The following is a 23689-nucleotide window of genomic DNA, read 5'->3' as shown; positions in this document are numbered from 1 at the left end:
AAAAAAAATGAAAAGAGAATAATTGTGCAATACCTTTTGAATACTATAACTTTTTAGATATTTTGACATATTAAGACTAATTAAGTAGATGTTGATAATATCCACTTGACATGCTTGAAATTCTATCAGATTAGTTTTGGAGCAGTTATGAGTCTTTGAAGCATGCTCACAAAGGTTCTTTTGGTGAAATCATTTTCATATTGGTCAAAATTGTTTTTTGCTTCGACCAGCTTTGGAGGAGATATTATCAAAGAATTGATAAAAATCAACACAAAGGTTTACTTCCAAGCTCATCTAGCCCCAAGCATCATGCATGTCAGGCATTGTCATTACTAAAAACTAATGAATGTTTTCTAATCTGAGGAACAATTCGGCATATAAACAATTGTTTTTACTAATGATACTGACGATCCACCACAAAGTAATTTAAATAGAAACATACAAATAGTAAGCAAATACATATAAAAAAGATGTGGTATTATTGCCAATGGGACTATTCTCCACAAGAGACCAAAATGACATAGAAATTATCATTTGCAGGTCACCGTACGGCCATCTATGAGCAAAGCCAATACCGCATTATCAGCTATAAAAGGCCCTGAAATGACAATATAAAACAATTCAAACGAGAAAACTAACGGCCTAATTTATGTAAAAAAAATAAACGAAAAACGAATATGCAACACACAAACAAACGGCAACCACTGAATTACAGGCTCCTTATATTATGGTCTCAAATCTAGCCATTGCACTTAAAATATTTAACTATTAACAAGCATTGCAGGACCTTGACTTAGAACAATAACTAAAAACCCTCCGACATGTGACTGTTCCCACTCGCCTTATAATAACAACCACTCTGGTCATTTTATAACTGGGGATCTAAACGTAATTCAACATGAAAATCTCCGAAAGGTGATTTCTCATGGTCCTAAGTTTAGAGAACCCCAACACATCAATTGGAACCATAACTTCAAAATAATTATGGATTCCATTGAGGACTACGCCAGAGCATGGGCTAAGCGAGAAGAAGTTGAACTGGACACTTTGTCAGAATGGGTTAAAACTATCAGGTCTCTGATAAAACGTCGCATTCACAAGTTGAAAAACTGTGTGAACGATCGACCAAAGTCCATTTTCAGAAACAAAGAGGCCATGAAATTTATCATCTCTTCATGATAAGTATGTTGTTGTGCTTCAAATAATATTGTCTTTGTATGTAAATCGTATTACTACGAATGTCTTGTAAAAGAATTGGGTATAAAGGAGCACTCAGGTAATCCCACATACAAAGACATATCATTTGACAAGGATGAGATTTTAGCAAATCATAAGTCCTTCATGGCTTCAATAAACATTACATTGAACACCAAATCAGAGGACTTACCTTGTTTGTATTGGATACCAAAGCTTCATAAAATTCCGTACAAACAACGGTATATTGCTGGCTCATCTTCATGTTCCACTAAAGAATTGTCCATTAGATTGACTAAAATTCTTTCCGCAGTGAAAAAGGGTCTTCAGAAATACTGTGAAACTGTTTACTCGCGTAGTGGTATTAACCATATGTAGATTCTTAAATATTCTAAAGAGCTTCTAGACAATTTTAAATATCTGTCTTTTCTGAAATTAGTTCTATCAAAACTTTTGATTTTTCAACCCTGTATACCACCATTCCCCATGTGAAATTTTAAAAATTGCCTAAAAGAAATAATCCACAATGCCTTTCAACATAAAAATGGTAGCATACGCTATAAATTTATTACTTTGGGATTCCATAAGGCATATTTCGTTAATAGTGACAAACAAAAAGGTAAAACATGCTACACAGAAGAACAAGTGGTCAGTATGCTGGAGTTTCTTATCAACAACATATTTGTTGAGTTTTGAGGTAAACTTTTCCAACAACTGATTATCGGCATTCCTATGGGAACAAACTGTGCGCCTCTTCTTGCCAACCTCTTCTTATTTTCATATGAATCGGAGTTCCTCCAGACACTTGTCAAAAACAAGAAGATCAAAGAAGCCAGATTATTTAATTTTACTTTCAGAAATATTGATGATGTTCTTTCTATAAACAATCCGAACTTTTCTGATTGGGTTCCATTAATATATCCTTCAGAACTAGAGATTAAAGAAACAACAGACACGGCTTCTTCCGCCTCATTTTTAGACTTACATCTCGAATTTGACTTAAACAGTCATCTCAGTACCAGAATTTATGACAAACGAGACGATTTTTATTTTAAAATTATAAATTCCCCCCACCTTAGTAGCAATATACCAACTTCACCTGCATATGGGATATATATTTCCCAACTTATTCGATATTCAAGAGCTTGCAGCTCCTATTCAGACTTTGTAAAACGTCATCAGTGTCTGAGTAGAAAGTTGATGAACCAGGGGTATGTCAAAGAACGTCTCGTCCTTTTTCTAAAAAAGTTCATCGGAAGGTACCAAGACCTTGTTGATAAATATTCTGTATCAACTTCACAAATAATACACGATGGTCTTGATGTATAGATTATGCGTACTGTTGTTGTTTATCATCTTAACTACGTGTTTTATAGTTCTTTCATTTGTCCTTGTTCTATTCTTTTATTTGTCTTTATTAATATTTCTTTTACTGTTAAGTCTGTTTTTTGTTATATCCGATTGACGTAACTCTGTGCTTATATATCCCATCATACTTTGAACCACACGATTATTTTATTTATTATTATTACTTTTACTGTTAAGTCTGTTTTTGTTATATCTATTTTACGTGACTGTATTTATGTATCCCGTCATACTTTGAACGACAAAACTATTTCATGTTTACCTGTGCGAATTTCAAACGATATTAAATTTGATGTATGCCTTTTTGTGCTTCTTCGTTACATTTGTTGTTTTGTAGTGATTTAGATGATAACACAATGTTGACTGCTGTACCCCTATTTTTTTTACCTTTTTACCTATTGTGTCAGTTTGTTTTGTTCACGTATCGGTGACAATATAATGGAATTTGACGCGACTGTCATACAAGTGAGAGGTTTAGCTAGCTATTAAACCAGGTTCAATCCACCATTTTCTACATTTAAAAATGCCTGTACTAAGTCAGGAATATGACAGTTCTTGTCCATTCGTTTTCGATGCGTTTTTTTTTTATTTTGGCATGTGATTATAGACTTTCCGAATTGATTTTCCTGTGAGTTCAGTATTTTTGTGATTTTACTTTTTTCTAGATATCATCTCGTTTAGAAAAAAAAAACACATGAAAAAATTAATATATCATTCGTTGCTCTTCTAGCTACAAATTGTATTCAAAATCAAACATGTGGAACATATTCTAACATAATCATTTGGTAACTAATGCAATTACTATCTCTTCCATGCCCGTCTTTAGCATAAAAACTAATGAAATAAATATTAAATACACAACACTCCTAATGCTCAGATTAGTTGTCATCGTGCAACACAGTTAATAACACCATATACGAAAAACATAGAACTCCTTTTGTCATAAGACACTTCAAACATCCAAACATACTATCCACACTCATCTGTGTCCACACTTGTATTGAGTCATGTATCAATTTAAGTCTAGTTCTGCTATCTAAAGTCGTGCAAAACTATTTGGTTCATAAGATTTAAGATTTAGTAAGCAGACTGGATTGTCTTTTAAGGTTAGTAAATATGTTAATATTGTTTAATAGTTTGCCGTACAAATTTGAAAGAATGAGTTTAAAGATTGAAAAGTTCTTTTCCAGTAAATCTACTAATGTTTTTTCTTTCAAACTTCTGCATAATTTGTAGCTTCAGGGGAGATTTGAAAAAAACATAAATAACAAAGGGAGGGTCACCGATGTTTTAATTCCGCTACAACGGAAAAAAATCGTATTATCAAGTATTGGCTTATAGAACGACGCTGCTAGCATAGAAGCATTTCTTGCAATGCTTGGAACTATTGGTTTAAACCTTTTCATTACAAAATATAATAACATTTTTCAAGGTATTTTGATTATTCATTGTTAGACATACAGTAACCGTTTATTTTAAAGTAGTTGTCAATGTTGAAGCCATCAAAAAATTTTAATTGCATTTGCTGCATTGGGAATACGAGTGTGTGCCTCATGCCGTATTACATTGTAAAGAAATAATTTACGGCTTGCAGATTAAGAATCTTCTACTTCGGAAGATTGGGGGTATCTTGGCTGAAAAGTAACACGTTCCCTTTAAATTACAAACAGAACAAATTCACTAAATTGTCTATTTGCACCAGTAAGATAAAAACTGAAATGCTGTGTTTAAAAAGCCACAAACTCGGCACTTAAAAAAAAAAGCCCTCAATGACACCGTTTTCGGTAGAAATGCTACATAATCAAACCAAATTAGGTTCGAGATCCAGTTAAAATTTGAGTTAAAGTTTAAGTTTTATTTTGATTTCGAATATTTATTCCAGTAAGATTTCTAGTTAAAGCTCAGGTTACACTTAAAAACTTCTGAGCTATACTTTTAGATAGGGTAAAAATTCTGGTTTTTGAGATCCGATGAAATTAAGAGTAAGAGTAAGTGGTTTCTTTTTTTTACCTCTCTTTTTTTTATTGTATATTCTTTTATCACATTTATCTTTCATTGTGGTAAATGCACCTATTTTTGCCAATCCTGATTAATGATAGTAAATTTGAAAATAATTGATTGAATTTGTGTGCCAAATTAAGCACTATCTGCTATATCATATTGGCTAAAAAGAATTAAAGAACCAAAGAATCAAGAGTTAATCAGCTACCTTTGAATTAAAAAAAACTGGTTGTCCTTTTCAGTCTTGATCGGGATCCGACAATCTCCCTTTATCACTGTCGATAGTGATAACATTGATCTCTGAACTCGAACCTAGCTCTGAACTATAATGACCAGTATTTTTTTTCTACTTGTATTCTTCATTTTTGCAAAAATTTCAGTGGCAAATATTACATGAACATCAGCACAAAACATTTGTTTTATATTATAGCTCAACATGCAGACTTCTAATACGTTCAGGTATTTCACATCCAATTTTTTATGGAAATATTCTTTATAAAGCACAAAGGTGTCAGTATTCACCTCAGAAACTTACAAAACCTTTGAATAGACTTATTAAGAAAGGATATAATTACGATACTGTTGTCAAGTCATTAAAGATTGCATATTTTGGCTTTAATATTGAGTCACTGATAAGGTCTTTGCATCGAAACTAAACACAGTTATTCTAAAAACAGTTGTTGGCATGACACGGGTTATGTTAATCTCATTTATGTTATGATGGTATGATACTGAACCCCTAACGGGAAGGATTGTGCCTGATGTTCATATAATGAAATCATAATATTTCAGTCAGTTAAATTGAAGTCTGGAGCTGGCATGTCAGTTAACTGCTAGTAGTCTGTTGTTATTTATGTATTATTGTCATTTTGTTTATTTTCTTTGGTTACATCTTCTGACATCAGACTCGGACTTCTCTTGAACTGAATTTTAATGTGCGTATTGTTATGCGTTTACTTTTCTACATTGGTTAGAGGTATAGGGGGAGAGTTGAGATCTCACAAACATGTTTAACCCCGCCGCATTTTTGCGCCTGTCCCAAGTCAGGAGCCTCTGGCCTTTGTTAGTCTTGTATTATTTTAATTTTAGTTTCTTGTGTACAATTTGGAAATTAGTATGGCGTTCATTATCACTGGACTAGTTTATATTTGTTTAGGGGCCAGCTGAAGGACGCCTCCGGGTGCGGGAATTTCTCGCTACATTGAAGACCTGTTGGTGACCCTCTGCTGTTGTTTTTTATTTGGTCGGGTTGTTGTCTCTTTGACACATTCCCCATTTCCATTCTCAATTTTAGTCTATATGAGTGAAATATTCTTTCACCAGACGGAACATTAATGTGTTTGTCACAGTTTAACAGTACTCCAATAAGAGTAACAATATTGATTGTGTCGTGAAAACGAGAAATAAAGTATAGCGGGACACGGAAAATTTAAAAAAATGAGAACTGCATAGTATAAGCAATGAGACCGCAGAAAAAGATATTTTTTTTTATCTTCATCCTATTGTTACAGTCATGCCTTCAATAACAAATGTATCCCATGCATGCATTTTTATAGACAAAAGACCTAATGGATATTTGGGGTTCTTTGACATGCTGAATCTAACCTTGTATCCAGTTTGGGGATTTTTACCAAGTTACCGAAATAGACCACATAGAGGTCCAAAGGGTCTAAGATCATCAAACATGAATTGTAGCATGCATGTTGTGTACAATTACCCAAATGTACATTGTTTGACCTCTGTGGTAGTATCCACTCGCGGATCTAGAAATTTTTATAAGTAGGGGTCCAATGACTACCTAAGAGGGGGCCCGCTCCAGTGATTCCATATAAATGTAACCAAATGTTTTCCCAAAAAGGGGGCAACCCCCTGTCCCCCTAAATCCTCCTCCTGTATCGAGCTGTTCAGTACGGATACTTTTTTTTGTATCAAGGGTGCTCTACTTCACGTACCAATGCAAACAAAAAAGTTCGCCTACACCTTACATTTCATGTTTTAATGACTGTGGATAATTTATGTCACATACCGTTTCACCTTATACAGTTAAAATCATGCAAGCAACAATCGAGACAAGAACATTTGTTCTACCAAATCTGTCTTTTTCAGAATATGGAAATTGAAGCAGTTGAGGGTACAACTGGGGAAAGTTAATCTTTTATAAGCTTTTCTGTCACCATTGCGTTACATGATGCATATTTCTCTGTTCGCAAGTGTATTTATTACGTGGAAGATAACGTCCTCAAATGTACTCGTCTCTATTTTACACAGACTGCACTTAAACTCCGCAATATCAATCTTTGACTTAAAAAAAATACAGAAATATTTTTTAATTTTTTTTTTAAATCAAGGAAAAACGTAATTTGAAGAATACAATATGACATTTTGATAAGCGTTTTTGTTACAAGTTTGAAAAGCTATATATTTGATAAAGAATGAATGAGGTTTTTGAATTTCAATTTGAAAATACATTTATCATAAATTCTAAAGTCATCAACTAAGTTTTTTCATTTGTTTCAAGTGTATTTATCACATAATTCTACAATAAAAATTCCTCGCATCTTCGAAAATTCCACATCAGAAATGACTGCACTAACAGTGATAATTCATCGCATCTATAGTTAAAATGGATCGCTTTCAAAAACCGATATGCTATATTATGTTGCTTTTATAACACTTATTTGAACTTTAATGCTATGTTTGTACATAATAAAGACATATCACAATGAAAATATGTAAAAACTTTCCTTCAAATCAATTAATTTGGTATTTTCAAAACGTAAACAAATACAGTTTTCCCATGATCCTTTATTCTACAATAGACATACCCGCATATGACAGTGAAAATGAACTAGCTGGATTCGCACTTTATATACACTGCTACCTTAAATAATAAATTAAAGAAAAAAAACATGTTTATGTAACTTGTAGTTTTGGCCTGGTTTTGTAACTATACCTATGCATTCTTATTTTTGGTAATAACTTATAAATTCTTTTGTTATCCTGCATGCTTTTGTTTTTTAATCCTCACTTATACCTGTTTAATTTTGTAATCCTCTTTGCTACAGTCAGTTAAAGGTTACTATAAGTTCAGAAATTAGTATATTATACACTGATCAAGCCGCTATAAAATTAATAGCCAGTTTCTTGATATTGTAGGTGAGTCTCTTGGTTTTAAAAATGATTTAGATTTAAAATTGTTTCTTCATGTGTTGAATTTTATTTTGGAAAAAATATATTATAAAGTTTATAAGTAACTTATATTTCAATTCAAAGGTTTAATTTAACAGTAATTATTATTGTTATTATTTGATGTTTTATTAATTAGAATTGTTTGAAGTATTTTATTATTGTTTTCAATTTATTTCAACCTTAAAATTGTACTTTAAAATTTTATTGTAATTACTTTGATGTTTTGTTTATTAAATGAATAGCGAGTTTCTTGATATTCTAGTTGTCAGTCGATCCCGGCCTGGACTCTACATCGGCAGTAATGCCATGCACCATCCTAGTCATTGACACAGCTAGTTTCCCCCATCATGTAAAGACCCAGAACCAGCTCTCACATATGTAGTTCGTCTGTGAGAGTATGTTTGGGAATCAACACTACAGCTAACTTCAAAATATACCAAAAATCTATATATCATTCATCTGAATTACAACGTCAGCCTTGAGGAGTCTGATGGGGTATTTTCCCGTTTGTTTTTTTTTTGTATTTTCAGGATCCGTGATCATGGAAATTTATTTTCTGTGAATCGTGATTGACAGAAAAATCAACTCGTGAATCGTGATGAGACCCCCCCCCCCCCAAATCAGGCCCCTCATCCTATATTCATGTCATAATTTGACCAAAAAAACTATCTGAATCCAGGTTTTCCCTATTATACAAATGTACCTCAAAGTGTTATATTTCGGGGGAAAAGGATTAAAGGCGTCAAAAGACTAAAATAAAATGTTAAAACATATATAATGTCTGACCCTCCCTTGGAGTTAAATGGTTACTCCCTTACGTTTTGGTTGTTAGATTTCGTTCCTTTTCTAGTACCGTATTCTTTCTATTTAGAATGCATACGATATAAAAAAAAAAAAAGAAGATGTGGTATGATTGCCAATGAGACAACTATCCACAAAAGACCAAAATGACAAAGACATCAACAACTATAGGTCACCGTACGGCCTTCAACAATCAGAAAAGCCCATACCGCATAGTCAGCTATAAAGGGCCCCGAAAAGACAATGTAAAACAATTCAAACGAGAAAACTAACGTCCTTATTTATTTAAAAAAAAAAAAAAAAAGAACGAAAAACAAATATGTAACACATAAACAAACGACAACCACTGAATTACAGGCTCCTGACTTGGGACAGGTACATACATAAATAATGCGGCGGGGTTAAACATGTTAGCGGGATCCCAACCCTCCCCCTAACCAGGGACAGTGGTATAACAGTACAACATAAGAACGAAGTCAACTATAAAAATCAGACAGAATGCTATATACATTTCTTTGAAGAATAGTTTACTTTTCATTTTCAGCAGACGAAAAGCATGATAAGGATAAGGATAAAGAAAGCACCAATCAAAAAATGTATTTGTACCATGTGAGTATTAGTTTCGGAGAAATATTACCTATTATGTGCGCTACATTGCACATAATTGCCATTAAGTAAACTAAATGGGTTAAACAGCAATGAAGTAATGTGAAACATTGGCTAGATGTATAGGGGGAGGGTTCAGATCTCACAAAACATGTTTAACTCGCCACATGTTTGCGCCTGTTCCAAGTTAAGAGCCACTGGCCTTTGTTAGTCTCGTATGTTGTTTTTTTTAAATTTTAGTTCATTTATATGTTTTAGAGTTTAGTGTGACGTCCATTTTAACTGAACTATTAGTACAAAATTTTATTCAGGGGCCAGTTAAGGACCACCTCCGGCTGCGTTGAAGACCCAAAGTTGGACTTCGGCTGCTGTCTGCTCTGTGGTCAGGTTGTTGTCTCTTTGACATGCTCCCCATTTCCATTCTCAATTTTTATTTTGTAATAATGCATCTTTTGACAATTCTCCTAAAAAAGAACATTATTCTATAAAACAAAGGCTTCACGAAAGATATACTAGACGTATATATATTTTTACAACACACCACTCTCAAAACTTCATTGGTTCCAATATAAAATAAAACACATCATCTAAGGAATGAAAGTATTTTTATTTAAAAGTAAAATAAAACAAACGGACAAATGTACTGTGTGCAATGATGCTATTGACGATTATGAGAAGAACAAGTCATATTTTGTACATGCCTTAAAATGTCAGATTAATTGATTAAACATGGACATCAATATCACCTCACATGTCAAAACATTTTATAGAAGCGGGATCAAAATACCTACATTTATACATCAGACCTTACTGCACTGGTGACCGGAATTTTGGCTACACCAAACCGGGCCTTCATATTTGAGAAACAGGCTGCTAAATAAGAGGCGTGCATTTCTATCAATCAAGCTCATAACCCAAAAACGAATTGACAGTTTCACGGGAAATTTTTAAAAAAAACCTTAAAACGACAACAATAGTATACAGATACAATATAGAAAACTAAAGATGGAGCAACACTAACCTTATCAGAAAACTAAAGATGGAGCAACACTAACCTTATCAGAAAACTAAAGATGGAGCAACACTAACCTTATCAGAAAACTAAAGATGGAGCAACACTAACCCCATCAGAACACTAAAGATGGAGCAACACTAACCCCATCAGAACACTAAAGATGGAGCAACACTAACCCCATCAGAACACTAAAGATGGAGCAACATTAACCCCATCAGAACACTAAAGATGGAGCAACACTAACCCCATCAGAACACTAAAGATGGAGCAACACTAACCCCATCAGAAAACTAAAGATGGAGCAACACTAACCCCATCAGAAAACTAAAGATGGAGCAACACTAACCCCATCAGAAAACTAAAGATGGAACAACACTAACCCCATCAGAAAACATATAAGCAATCATAAACAGGAACATATACATTGTTAGATATGCTGTTCCCGGATGAAAGAGAAAAAAACGGCAAACGAAGTTGGACTGGATGTGCGTCTACATTGTGACGATAAGCCATAGTAGATATCAGATATCTATATTGGCAGTCTCACTTGTCTTTAAGACCAGAATCTCATTTAATTTGGTATTACTTTTATAACTATAAATAGATATAAAAAGATGAGGTGAGAGTGCCAATGATACAACTCTCCATCCAAGTCCATAATTTATAAAAGTAAACCATTACAGGTCAAATTGCGGTCTTCAACACGGAGACGTAGCTCATACCGAACAAAAATTTATTTAGTGCCCCAAAAATTAAATGACTATTGTAAAACCATTCAAACAGGAAAACCAACGGTCTTAACTATTTGAAGAAAAAAAACGAGAAACCACACCACTGAACATGACATTTGATAGTAAATTAAAATCCACGGTTATACATGTATCTAGGGCCCTCAACATAAATATTCGGTTTGGCTACTGTATAAGTTTTTTAAATCAATTCTGTCTTTTAAATGAAGGTTGGAGGCAAAAAGGAGCTTTATTATAACGATGATTGGTCCTACGCAAACACTAACGTATTCTACCTTTGTGATTATCTAATCTATAACATGCTTGGTTTTTTTTCAGATTCCTGAGAATTCTAGTGTTTTTGTTTGGTTTTTGTTTCTTTTTGTGGATATATTCAATGCTTTGCATGAATGTGACTTATATGGAAATGGATTTTTTTATGCCTAATTCAAGGGAAATAATGAACGATATTCGAAAGACAGGCAATACAAATGTAAAGCCCTTCAATTCCTTCGTCAAGGACAATGCTTATAAGATCGACCCTTCAAAACATTTCTGTGATAATACAGCTTGCGATTCTCTACAAATGATGTTTGTGGTTAAATCACATGTCTTGAACTTTGGTCAACGATATGTCATACGTAAGACTTGGGGAAATGTAAAACAACTACGTACAAAAATAGTTTTCATAATTGGCTATACAGACATTGAGACTCCATTCATTGAAGAAGAATTAAAACAATATAATGATATTGTTCAGCTCAATATTGCTGATACATACGAAAATCTTGTTTATAAGACTATATATTCCATGTTATGGTTATTGGACCTTAATATTGAACCAGAATTTATACATTTCGTAGATGATGATCGGTTAGTTAACACAATGAATGTGTATGATATTGCCTTTTCCCAGATTGCACCATCAGATTTAGTAATGATTGGACACAAAGTCAATTTTCAGAGACCACAGCGAGATAATAATTCCAAAGTTTACCTTTCACCTGAGGAATATCCGTTCGCTTATTTACCATCACATTTAATTGGAGGAACAATTTTGACAAATATGAAAACCGTAAAAATGTTAGCAATTGGAGTATTATATGTGAAGATTATTCCTACAGAGGATAGTTACTTGGGAATAGTGGCAGCAGCTTTAGGTATAGAAATGAGACACCATTCTGGGTTTCTTATCTGTAAATGGCCCACGGATGTATTACCTTATATGGTATCCTCTCCTGGTTACGAACCTACATACGCCTTACTTAGAGACTGGAAGTTTATCAAAAGACAGGGTTTGACTACCATGTATATATATTATAAATCATGGAGTTTATTGGATAGCTATGTATACCAAATAAGATGATTTTTTGTTCATATTTCAACCATGTAAAAGCACGAAGATATGTAGGCAGGTTATCTCCCTTGCAAAATACGGGTACTTCAGAGTCAAACATATGACGGTCAGGGAACCAGTCTTGAAGATATCTTTTGTAAACACAATCCGGTATACATCTATGTTTTCATGCTAGTGTTTAACAATAAAGTTTACTAAATATTTTACTCACTGCAATATATTTTTTTATCATGATCATTTTAAATAGTAAAGTCTAATTGAACAGGGTTTAAAATGGCTATACAAATCCCGATTGTACAACTACGACCAACACGCGAAAGATTTACCGAAAATTACACAGGGCCGTAACTACCTATGAGGCAGGGGAGGCAGTTGCTGCCCTGAATTTTCTACACCAAATCTTTTTTTAAAGTAATAAAATGAAATATTGACAATATGTACACGAAGAACTTGAATTTATATTATAAACAACCTAAGTTTACAGTTTTAACAGTGTTCTCATGATACGTGATATATGTCATTTTCCGGATTTTCGATCGATAGTGAACCGTTTCAGTATTTGTTTTATTTTATTTTTTTGTGTGGCCTTCCGTCTGTTATTTAGTATTCGTACGAGAACAGATATATGAAACTTTGCTTTCGACAATTTTGAATAAAACTTAACTATTCACATTTATTTAGGGGCTCAATTAAGCAGAGGAAGTTCCCTTTGTATTGTGAATCGGCTGAATCAGCTGTTGGATCTTTTTTTAACGTCTCCCGATCGTAATAGAACATTTTGATCAATGCCTTAGTAGTTAAACACTCCCATTCGTTGTAGCAGGGACTTTCTATACTAAGTATATACTAGTATAGAAACTTTCAAAGTCCCTGGTTGTAGTTATATACATGTCTGTTGAGCTTTCAACAATATTGAAATTCAAGGTCCTTGATAAAAAAGATATCTTGCGTTCTATGATATCGCTTTATATGGTTGTTTTTAACTTACCAGTTTGATTTCTCAACAAAAATATCTTTAAATACAGATGATTATTGTTTGCATAAAAATTGCTTCCAGGATCCAGCAATACTGATGTTTCTTAAAGTAAGGAAATCGAAGGAAAACGGGTCATTTTTAGCCACTGATTTTATTGAGAGAAAAAATCTGCGGTCACAATGTATTTAATGTTAACAATTTTAGGTCAAAGTACGGCCTTCAAGACGGAGTCTTGGCTCACACCGAACAGCAATCTCAGCTTCTTTTTGCATAAAAATTGCTTCCAGGTTCAAGCAATACTGATGTTTCTTAATGAAAGGAAATCGAAGGAAAACGGGTCATTTTTAGCCATTTTACTGAGAGAGAAAAATCGGCGGGGGGCTTAGGGGCCTCAATCGGCGGCCCCCAAACCCCTGCCTCCCCTGAATTGGAACGCTAGTTACGGCCCTGTTACATGATACGGTTTGTTGTCAATCAGAATCTGTGTAACCAGAAAATATTCTCCGTAGCGAGATGTAATTTACGTATTGCTTTATATTGTCAGCTGACATGTATTTAGCAATTTGTGTGTGGGGGCTTTGCAGATTGGTTGTTCACGTGTATTCATCTTCACATTCAGTTTTTATGCCCCGATAGTAGAGGTGCGTTATGTTTTCTGTGCTGTGGGTCCGTTCGCTCGTCCATTCGTCCTTTCGTTCTGTAACAAAAATTGGTCATAGTTTATTTATTTCGATGTGAAATTCCAGTTGTCTTTCCTTATTAATTGTGCTTCTATATGTATACAAGTTTCTCCATAGTTGGAGCACCATCTATTACTTAAAACACCCCTAATTTTGGTATAGTCTTGATTTTCACCCCTTCACGTATAATGGACCGTTCCATATCGTAGTATATAAGGCAGCTCAAGACAGAGAAACTTCGTCAGTTTTATGTGGACCATTGAACAGTTAACTAGGATTAAATATTCCAACTGGTAAGTAGAGTGGCTTTAGTGATTCAAAGGATATAAATTATAGTGTTTGGATTTATATGTGAATATTTCGAATAGTGATTGTGTTATAAAGTGAACTTATATAATAAGTTATTGTACAGTGAAAGTACAAGGTGTATACTTGCTTGTGTTGCAAGTTGTTACATTGTGACGTGTATTAGTGAGAATACATTGTGAAATCTTGCTGGTGTTGCAAGTTGTTATATTGTGGAAGTGTTTAAGTGAAAGTGCACTGTGTTTAAATCTTACCAGTTTGGAATATATTCATTTCGTTCGGATTCATAGTGATAATTAGTGTGTGAGTTGAGCTGTGTTCATATACATTCCTTGTGCATTGAAGCATTGTGCAAGTGTTATTGTGTCGCTGTGTTATAGTGGTTTATTGAATATTCAAAGGTGATATTACAAATTGGTGGATATTGTTAATAGATGTTGTATATATTTGATAATGTGTTTATACGTTTTGTGTGATATAAATTGATGCATGTTGCATAGTAATCCGTTGGTGACATTGTGTAATAAAGTGTCTGATGCATGTTGCATAGTGATATATTAGTGACATTGTGAATACTCAGGCTTAATACATGTTGCAAAGTGATTGCATAGTGACATTGTGTGTATATATTCTATAATAAGGCATTGTGTTTATACAAAGTGAATGAGGAACTTCACCTTGTAATTTAGTTTATGTGCATTGTGTAGCTTATATATTTGACATTGTGAATTCATCTAAGGGTATGTTAAATGTTTTAAATAGGACAACTTGTTGTGGTGCAAATTTAGGTTGAACACTTGAAATCCTGAATTATTCAGATACGGATCCATTGACCGCCCGGTTACACGTTACAAATTTGGTGGCAAGCGGTGGGATTTCATGTGTCTAAATCGTTAATGTAAATACATATATATTGATTGATCCAGTTGTGAATATTTTATAGATAAGTGTTATTGTTCTTTTTGTAGTTAAAGTAGAGATAGAGTTACAAGAAGTATTATACAAATTAAAGTTGAAGAAAACTGCATAAGGTGAGTACTGTTCAATAATATAAAATGGCACAAAATCAATTTGATACAGATATTGGACAATTAAACAATGTTATTGAAAGATTAGAAAGCAGTTTGAAACATAGTTTTATGCATTCAACGCCCAAGAGTGATAAGATTAAATCTACTATTACGCAAAGTGAAAAAGATTCAGGAGTAGTAAGTGGTGTTGATATGAGTAGTGAGGAGAATGTTTTAACAAGAGATACGGTAGTGTTTAGGACTGAAAAACCGAAAGTACGTTTTGTTGAAAGTCTACCGAGTAAAAGTGATAGTTTTTCTGAAAAAGATACTTTGCCTCTGAGTGCAAATAAACAAATTTTAAAAAGTGACAATAGTTGTGCCGAAAAGCGTGAACGTAATGTAAATACTAAAAATGAGATAACAGATATCGACAAACAGTGTCGAAATAGTGAACCCCACAATCAAGGTGTTAAGTGCAAACCGGCAACATACGACGGGATAAGTTCATGGATAGACTACAAGTCTCATTTTGATATGGTTGCATTAGTTAATAATTGGACCGAAAATCAGAAGGGTCTTTATCTAGCAGTTTCACTTCGAGGCCAAGCGCAAGCAGTATTAGGCGATCTACCCACAGATGTGCGAAGTAATTTTGTGACACTTGTAAATGCACTTGAGGAACGTTTTGCTCCGACTAGTCAAACAGAGCTATACAGAGTTCAGTTTCGTGAACGGAAACAAAAGGCATCTGAAACTTTGCCTGAAATGGGACAAGCAGTAAGGAGACTCTCTAACCTTGCATACCCAACAGCTCCGCGTGAAGTGCGCGATACATTGGCAAAAGATCAATTTATTGATGGATTGTTTGATTCAGAAATGCGATTGAAAATAAAGCAATCACGGCCCATTAATTTAGATGAAGCTATTCGCTTAGCAGTAGAATTAGAAGCCTTTAACCAAGCTGAAACTAGCAACCGAGTGAATCGTGGTCATTTGCGGTCTACAAATCAAAGTGAAAACATTGATTCTACTGATATCAATTCTCGAGCACACACGGGTGCTATGGAAAAAATAGAGATGTCAATGAAAACAATGGAGGGAATGATAAAAACCTTACAAAGTGAATTAGAAAAAATGAAAAGTTCAGGTAACAGTTTTGACAATAAGAGATGGGTAACAAACTATAAACGAAATAAAGAGTGTTTCAATTGTGGTAAACTAGGACACTTTCAAGCGGAATGTCGAAGTCCGTCGCGAAGGGATACAACAAGAAGATTACATACAAACAGAGGTCAAAATCATAATGCTAAATCAAGGGTCTCAATCATTGAAGACGCCGGTATGTATGTTGATACAATTTTAAACAAACGATCTTGTAAATTTCTTGTTGATACAGGAGCAACGTTGTCTATTGTATCCTTCAAATTTTATGAAAGTTTGCCAAAGCATTGTAAGGTTGAACTTTATGAAACATCCCAAAACATAACATCAGCCAATGGTGGACTTTTGACATTGTACGGTAAAGGATATTTTAGTATTCTAATTGGAAAGGAGACATTCAAGTTTGAAGCACTTGTAGCGGATATCAAAGCCGAAGGAATACTTGGACTAGATTTTCTTAAGGCAAACAAATGCGTATTGGACGTTGTGTCTGAAAGGCTTTTTCTAGGAGAATCTGAGATACAATTAATATTTGAGGGACCCTTAGGTTGCTATCGGGTTGTGTCATCAGAAACAGTTAGTATTCCCCCCTCCTCAGAATTGGTGGTAAACGGAAAGGTATGTTTTCCTGGGGGATATAATTTGAATAGTTTTGAGGGTGTTATTGAACCACCGGAAAACAGTGCGAAAAACGATGGGCCCTTGATAGCTAGAACTTTAGTAAAAGTTAATGAATGTGTTCCTGTTAGGTTACTGAATATGAAGCAAGACTCGCAGGTTGTGTACCAGGGTTCAACAATTGGACAAGTACATAAGATTGAATCTGTTTGTGAAAACACCCAGTCGGATTTGAAAAACAAGCAATCATTTGAACTTCGCTCGGATCTGAAGGCTTTATATGAGAAGGCTTGTGAAAATCTAGACGAACAACAAAGTGATCAGTTAAAAGTACTTATCAGCAAATATGAAGGTTTATTTGCTGAATCTGATAAGGAGTTAGGCCACACTAATCTTGTAAAACATAGAATCAATACTGGGAATGCACAACCAGTTAAAGAACCTCCTAGGCGCGCTCCAGTGCATTTACGCCAGGAAGTTGATAAGAACATTGATGATATGCTAAAAAAAGGAGTTATTGAACCATCTAATAGTCCTTGGGCATCAGGTGTTGTTTTAGTAAAGAAAAAGGACGGATCTTATCGCTTTTGTGTTGATTATCGGAGATTGAATAAGGTTACGGTAAAAGATGCATATCCTCTCCCTCGTATTGACGATTCCCTGGAACAACTTGCCGGCAGTGCCTGGTTCTCAACGCTGGACTTATGTTCAGGCTACTGGCAAGTGGAAATGCACCCTGATGATAGTTACAAAACAGCTTTCGCTACAAGACGAGGCTTGTTTCAATTCAAAGTTATGCCCTTTGGTCTATGCTGTGCACCCAGTACATTTGAAAGATTAATGGAAACAGTTCTAGCAGGGTTGCAATGGGACATTTGTTTAATTTACTTAGACGATGTAATTGTAGCTGGAAAAACATTTAGTGACATGTTAGTTAATCTTGATCGAGTATTTGAAAGGCTAGGTTCAGCTGGTCTTAAGCTTAAAGCAAAGAAATGTTCTCTGTGTGCAAAAGAGGTATTATTTTTGGGACATGTAATATCAGAAAAGGGGATTGCCACAGATCCTTCAAAAATTGACGTTGTGAAAAACTGGCCAATCCCAAGCAATGTGACTGAAATACGTTCGTTTTTGGGACTTTGCAGTTATTATAGACGGTATATACAAAACTTTGCAAGTATAGCCAGGTGCTTACACGTTCTTACAGAAAAAGGAAAGCCCTATATATGGAGTGTTAAATGCCAGGAATCTTTTGACATTTTGAAAAACCACTTGATAAAAGCCCCGATTCTGGCACATCCTGAATTCACAAAGGATTTTATTTTAGATACAGACGCCAGTAATGAATCAATTGGTGCCGTTTTATCACAACTCAATGATCAAGGATCTGAAGTTGTGATAGGTTATGCTAGCCGAACATTAAGCAAGGCTGAAAGACGTTACTGTGTAACAAGAAAAGAACTCCTAGCAGTTGTAAACTTTGTAAAACATTATAAACACTATCTTTACGGGAGGAGATTCGTAGTTAGGACTGATCATGGCTCCTTACGCTGGCTTCTTCAGCGATGTCATGATGATAAAACATCAGGACATTTGGGTACAAGAAAAACATTAGAAAAAATACGACTTACCTTTTACTGGCCTGGATTACAATCAGATGTAAGATTGTACATCAGGGGTTGTGATTTTTGCTCTAGAAAGAAACGACCAATTCCAACAAAAAGGGCACCAATGGGAATAGTTCAAAGCAGTTTCCCAATGGAGAGAATAGCAACAGACATACTTGGAGAATTACCGGAAACAAAGAATGGAAACAAGTATATCCTCGTTGTGTCAGACTATTTCTCAAAATGGACAGAGAGTTTTCCGATGCCGAATATGGAGGCTGAAACGGTAGTAAAACTGATAGTTGAAGAAGTAATAACAAGGTTTGGAATGCCAGCATACATTCATTCCGATCAGGGACGACAGTACGAGAGCAACTTGTTTCATGAAATGTGCAGAGTTTTAAACATAAAGAAAACAAGAACAACCCCGTATCACCCCCAATCCGACGGGATGGTGGAGAAATTCAATGGAACACTTGCGAAAATGTTAAGTGCATATGTGAACGACAATCATGATGACTGGGACGAATATCTACCTTATGTCATGATGGCATATCGCAGTGCAGAACATGAGACAACAGGTTATACGCCAAACTACTTGATGTTTGGTAGAGAAGTTTCAACTCCACTTGACATTATGTACGAGATGCCACAGGCACAAAAAGAAGTACCAACCAATAAGTGGGCTTGGAAAATGAAAGAAAAGATGGAAAGTGCTCATTCAATAGTACGAAGGAATACAGAGACAGCAATGCGTAGACAAAAGAGATATCACGACTTAAAGCTGTCATGGCAAAAGTTTGAAAAGGATGACGAAGTGTATGTTTATTTTCCTGTGAGAAAAAGTGGACGATCACCGAAGTTTACTTCATTCTGGAGAGGTCCATTTAAGATAATAGATCGGTGTACAGAAGTTACATACAGAGTAAACTGTGCTTATAGAGGAAAGGAGCAGGTTATTCATGTTGATAGAATCCGCAAGAAGAATATGCAAAGGCTCCGAGACGAGGCAATAGAAAGTGAGAACGGTCGGGAACAAGAAACAGTTAATGATGTGTGTAGTACGGAAGGTTGGGGAAACATGCAAAATGAAGAAGAGATTGTGACAAGTGACTTAGGAACAAAGTGTTTGGAAGAAAGTAGTCATGAGCCTGAAAAGAGAAGGCGTTTCAAACCTGTATGGATGAAAGATTACTGTGGTGATTAGGCGTTCATAAGTATCTTAAGTGTATATATATATATATAAAGTTAGTCTTCATGATGTCTATAAAATTGTGTATATAGTTGGTATTGTTTTATAGTTTATTCTAAAGATTAATAGTGTGTTCTTATTGCTGTATTTTCAGAAGGACATCATGCCAAATACCAAGAAAACACCAAGGAAGGTGGTGTTTACACCAGCCTTGGAAGAAAAGTTTCAATGCCCATTCTGCCCAATTGAATTTGGAAATAAAGAAGACCGAAACCGCCATTTGATTGAATGTACAGATTCACGGCTGTTCTGTGAGTTATGTTCATACAACACAAACAAGAGAGCTAATCTCACCAGGCACTTTAAGAAGATTCATTGCAGTACAGATAATAAGGATGATTCCGAGGACACTGAGAGTGAGATTGTCTCTGAAGATAAAAGTAAAGATGAAAACAACAACAAACCTGTAAGTGAAAGTGAGTCATCAACTCAAACAATGGACACACATAAAACAAAAATAACTACAGAACCTGAAGAAGGAGAAAATTTTGTAGATACTGTAAAGTTGGACAACTCAAAGAGTCTGTTTACAGATTATGACGATATCTCCAGTGATGAGGATGATGATGATCTAGAACTTGTTGATAAACCAAGTGAAGTTATTGTTAGTCAGCCAAAGAAGCCTGTGGACGAAATAGATGAGAGTGTGAACATGGGAAGAATTTTCAGGAAGAAAACAGATCCTATGCCTATAATTGCACCAAAGAAAAGGAAAACAACTACAGTACAGGATCTAAAAACAAAACTTGTCAAGACAATGCCTGGTATAACCAGTATTAATACAGCGACTCTGGGATCAAATACAATACCTCACAGATGTCAGTGTACTTGTAATGTAGAAGATATGAAGACTGTGTACGTCAAGACAATTACAAAGTATCTGAAAGATGGCAAACAAGTGAAAGTTGTTGAAAAGAAGGTTCCTAAGTGAATAATGAAGAATTTGTGATTTCATGATTTCATAGTTTAATTTGACTTTGATTATTATATGATTGTGTTGCTACATTGTGTTTATTTTTATTCAGTCAAAAGAAATGACTGAAATAAATCATACCATTCTGCCATGTTTTCTTCTTGGTGTTTTTATTATTGTGAGTCCGTCGGATGGGGACGTTAAATCCGAGGCCCCATGTACAGGCAAATGTCACGCCCTGTGCATGTAAAAGACCCCTCCTGCAGATTTCGTTAAGAGTAGGCTCTTTGGGGCCGCTGCAGAGGCAAAATTTGTTCGGGACCTTTAAAATTAATCTTTGGCAGTGACGCTCAAAATTACAGACGTTAATGAGGAAGGAGGTTAATGTTGGAAACAGGGATATTTTGAAATAGAAAGTTTTAAATTGTTTTATTCGGAAATTAAAGAGAAATACTGTGAATATTGTTTGTGCATAGAAGAAAGTTCAATATGTTTGATATGGCTGACTGGAATTAGGACATATGTAGACTTTGTTTCTACGGGTTGTGCCTTGTGATGTCATCAGCTAAGACCTGATGGACAAAAGGGTAGCCTGACGTCGTTGTGGTCAGAAGATATGTCCAATGGAAATAGTGACTGCACTATGGTAAGAGTTTGGGTATGAAAAATGACCAATTTGATAGATGTTTTATCAGCATGTTAGATGTATTCAAGGAGTCATGCGAGGACGCATGATTTTTGAGGCGTGGGTAGTGTAACAAAAATTGGTCATAGTTTATTTATTTCGATGTGAAATTCCAGTTGTCTTTCCTTATTAATTGTGCTTCTATATGTATACAAGTTTCTCCATAGTTGGAGCACCATCTATTACTTAAAACACCCCTAATTTTGGTATAGTCTTGATTTTCACCCCTTCACGTATAATGGACCGTTCCATATCGTAGTATATAAGGCAGCTCAAGACAGAGAAACTTCGTCAGTTTTATGTGGACCATTGAACAGTTAACTAGGATTAAATATTCCAACTGGTAAGTAGAGTGGCTTTAGTGATTCAAAGGATATAAATTATAGTGTTTGGATTTATATGTGAATATTTCGAATAGTGATTGTGTTATAAAGTGAACTTATATAATAAGTTATTGTACAGTGAAAGTACAAGGTGTATACTTGCTTGTGTTGCAAGTTGTTACATTGTGACGTGTATTAGTGAGAATACATTGTGAAATCTTGCTGGTGTTGCAAGTTGTTATATTGTGGAAGTGTTTAAGTGAAAGTGCACTGTGTTTAAATCTTACCAGTTTGGAATATATTCATTTCGTTCGGATTCATAGTGATAATTAGTGTGTGAGTTGAGCTGTGTTCATATACATTCCTTGTGCATTGAAGCATTGTGCAAGTGTTATTGTGTCGCTGTGTTATAGTGGTTTATTGAATATTCAAAGGTGATATTACAAATTGGTGGATATTGTTAATAGATGTTGTATATATTTGATAATGTGTTTATACGTTTTGTGTGATATAAATTGATGCATGTTGCATAGTAATCCGTTGGTGACATTGTGTAATAAAGTGTCTGATGCATGTTGCATAGTGATATATTAGTGACATTGTGAATACTCAGGCTTAATACATGTTGCAAAGTGATTGCATAGTGACATTGTGTGTATATATTCTATAATAAGGCATTGTGTTTATACAAAGTGAATGAGGAACTTCACCTTGTAATTTAGTTTATGTGCATTGTGTAGCTTATATATTTGACATTGTGAATTCATCTAAGGGTATGTTAAATGTTTTAAATAGGACAACTTGTTGTGGTGCAAATTTAGGTTGAACACTTGAAATCCTAAATTATTCAGATACGGATCCATTGATCGCCCGGTTACACGTTACAGTTCGTCTGTCCGTCTGTCCCGCTTAAAGTTATAAATTATGGTCGAGGCAGTTTTTGATGAAGCCAAGTTGAAGTCCAATAACCTGAAACTTAGAACACATGTTCCCTATGATATATTCTTCCTTATGTTCATGTCAAATTTGCGAGTAGGGCATCTGTGTACTATGAACACATTGTTTAATTCTAATTTGTATGAAAGACCGCACAGTCTTAATCTATTCGAAAAGGATATCTTCCTCTTCTTTTTCGCTGTTACACTCAGTGACTGCTGTCTTGCAAGTAAGTTTTTACAAGTCAAAAAGCAAATTAATTGTTTTCCATCCCAGCTCATTTGTTCTACCAGGAGTAATATGAGGCGGATCACCCCTATCAGATCACCCTAGCTTGAGTTTCTTTGATTGACATGGTTTACTTCGTTTTGTAACAGTGGTTTATTAATATTACATTTTTTCTGTTAGGTCTGTTTTTTTATGATATCTGACATGACTCTGTACATAATAATTGTGTTATTGTTTTATAATTTTTGTATTGTCTTTCATTTTTGGTAATGTGCTTTGTCTGTGCGACTTTTTGTCAGTTTCTTTGTTACACATGACGTGGCTCCGTACTTATACATCTCGACATCATTTTATAACGTTCTATGATGATAATTTTTGTATGCTTGTCTTGCATATTGGCTAAATGCTAATACTATATGCTCATTTTTGTTTCTTTGATACATAATGACAAGGCTACGTTTTAGAAGAAATTACAAATAAGCATATAAACAGTCGTCATGAAGAACAAAAGAAATTTCTGATTTATATTCTGCAGAGGATATGGCTTAAAGAACTTTACATTATATTGTGATCATACTTTGAACGACAATATTATTTTATATCTCTACCTGTGTGACGTTTTAATGTTCTGATCAATTACTGTACGTCAAACGGGCGATTCTAGTTCAGTGTTAATGTAAACTTAACCATGTGTCTTTCAGGGTAATGAGTCGGTACAAGTATTATTTTAAATTT

General features: G+C 34.7%; 2 protein-coding genes across 2 annotated transcripts; both read left to right on the top strand.

Moving 5' to 3' along the window:
- Positions 1–11256: 11256 nt before the first annotated feature.
- Positions 11257–12462, top strand: LOC139501758 (beta-1,3-galactosyltransferase brn-like). The gene has a single exon (XM_071290902.1). The coding sequence runs from the start codon at positions 11297–11299 to the stop codon at positions 12263–12265; it is 969 nt and encodes a 322-aa protein (XP_071147003.1). The 5' UTR covers positions 11257–11296; the 3' UTR covers positions 12266–12462.
- A 7510-nt stretch (positions 12463–19972) lies between these two features.
- LOC139500432 (uncharacterized) lies at positions 19973–20800 on the top strand. The gene has a single exon (XM_071289170.1). The coding sequence runs from the start codon at positions 19973–19975 to the stop codon at positions 20798–20800; it is 828 nt and encodes a 275-aa protein (XP_071145271.1).
- Positions 20801–23689: the final 2889 nt, after the last annotated feature.

This window comes from Mytilus edulis, chromosome 13 (assembly GCF_963676685.1).
Source record: "Mytilus edulis chromosome 13, xbMytEdul2.2, whole genome shotgun sequence".
In the NCBI taxonomy this organism is placed as follows: domain Eukaryota; kingdom Metazoa; phylum Mollusca; class Bivalvia; order Mytilida; family Mytilidae; genus Mytilus; species Mytilus edulis.
The sequence above is the reverse complement of the archived record's forward strand: the minus strand, read 5'-3'. Positions and strand labels throughout refer to the sequence as shown.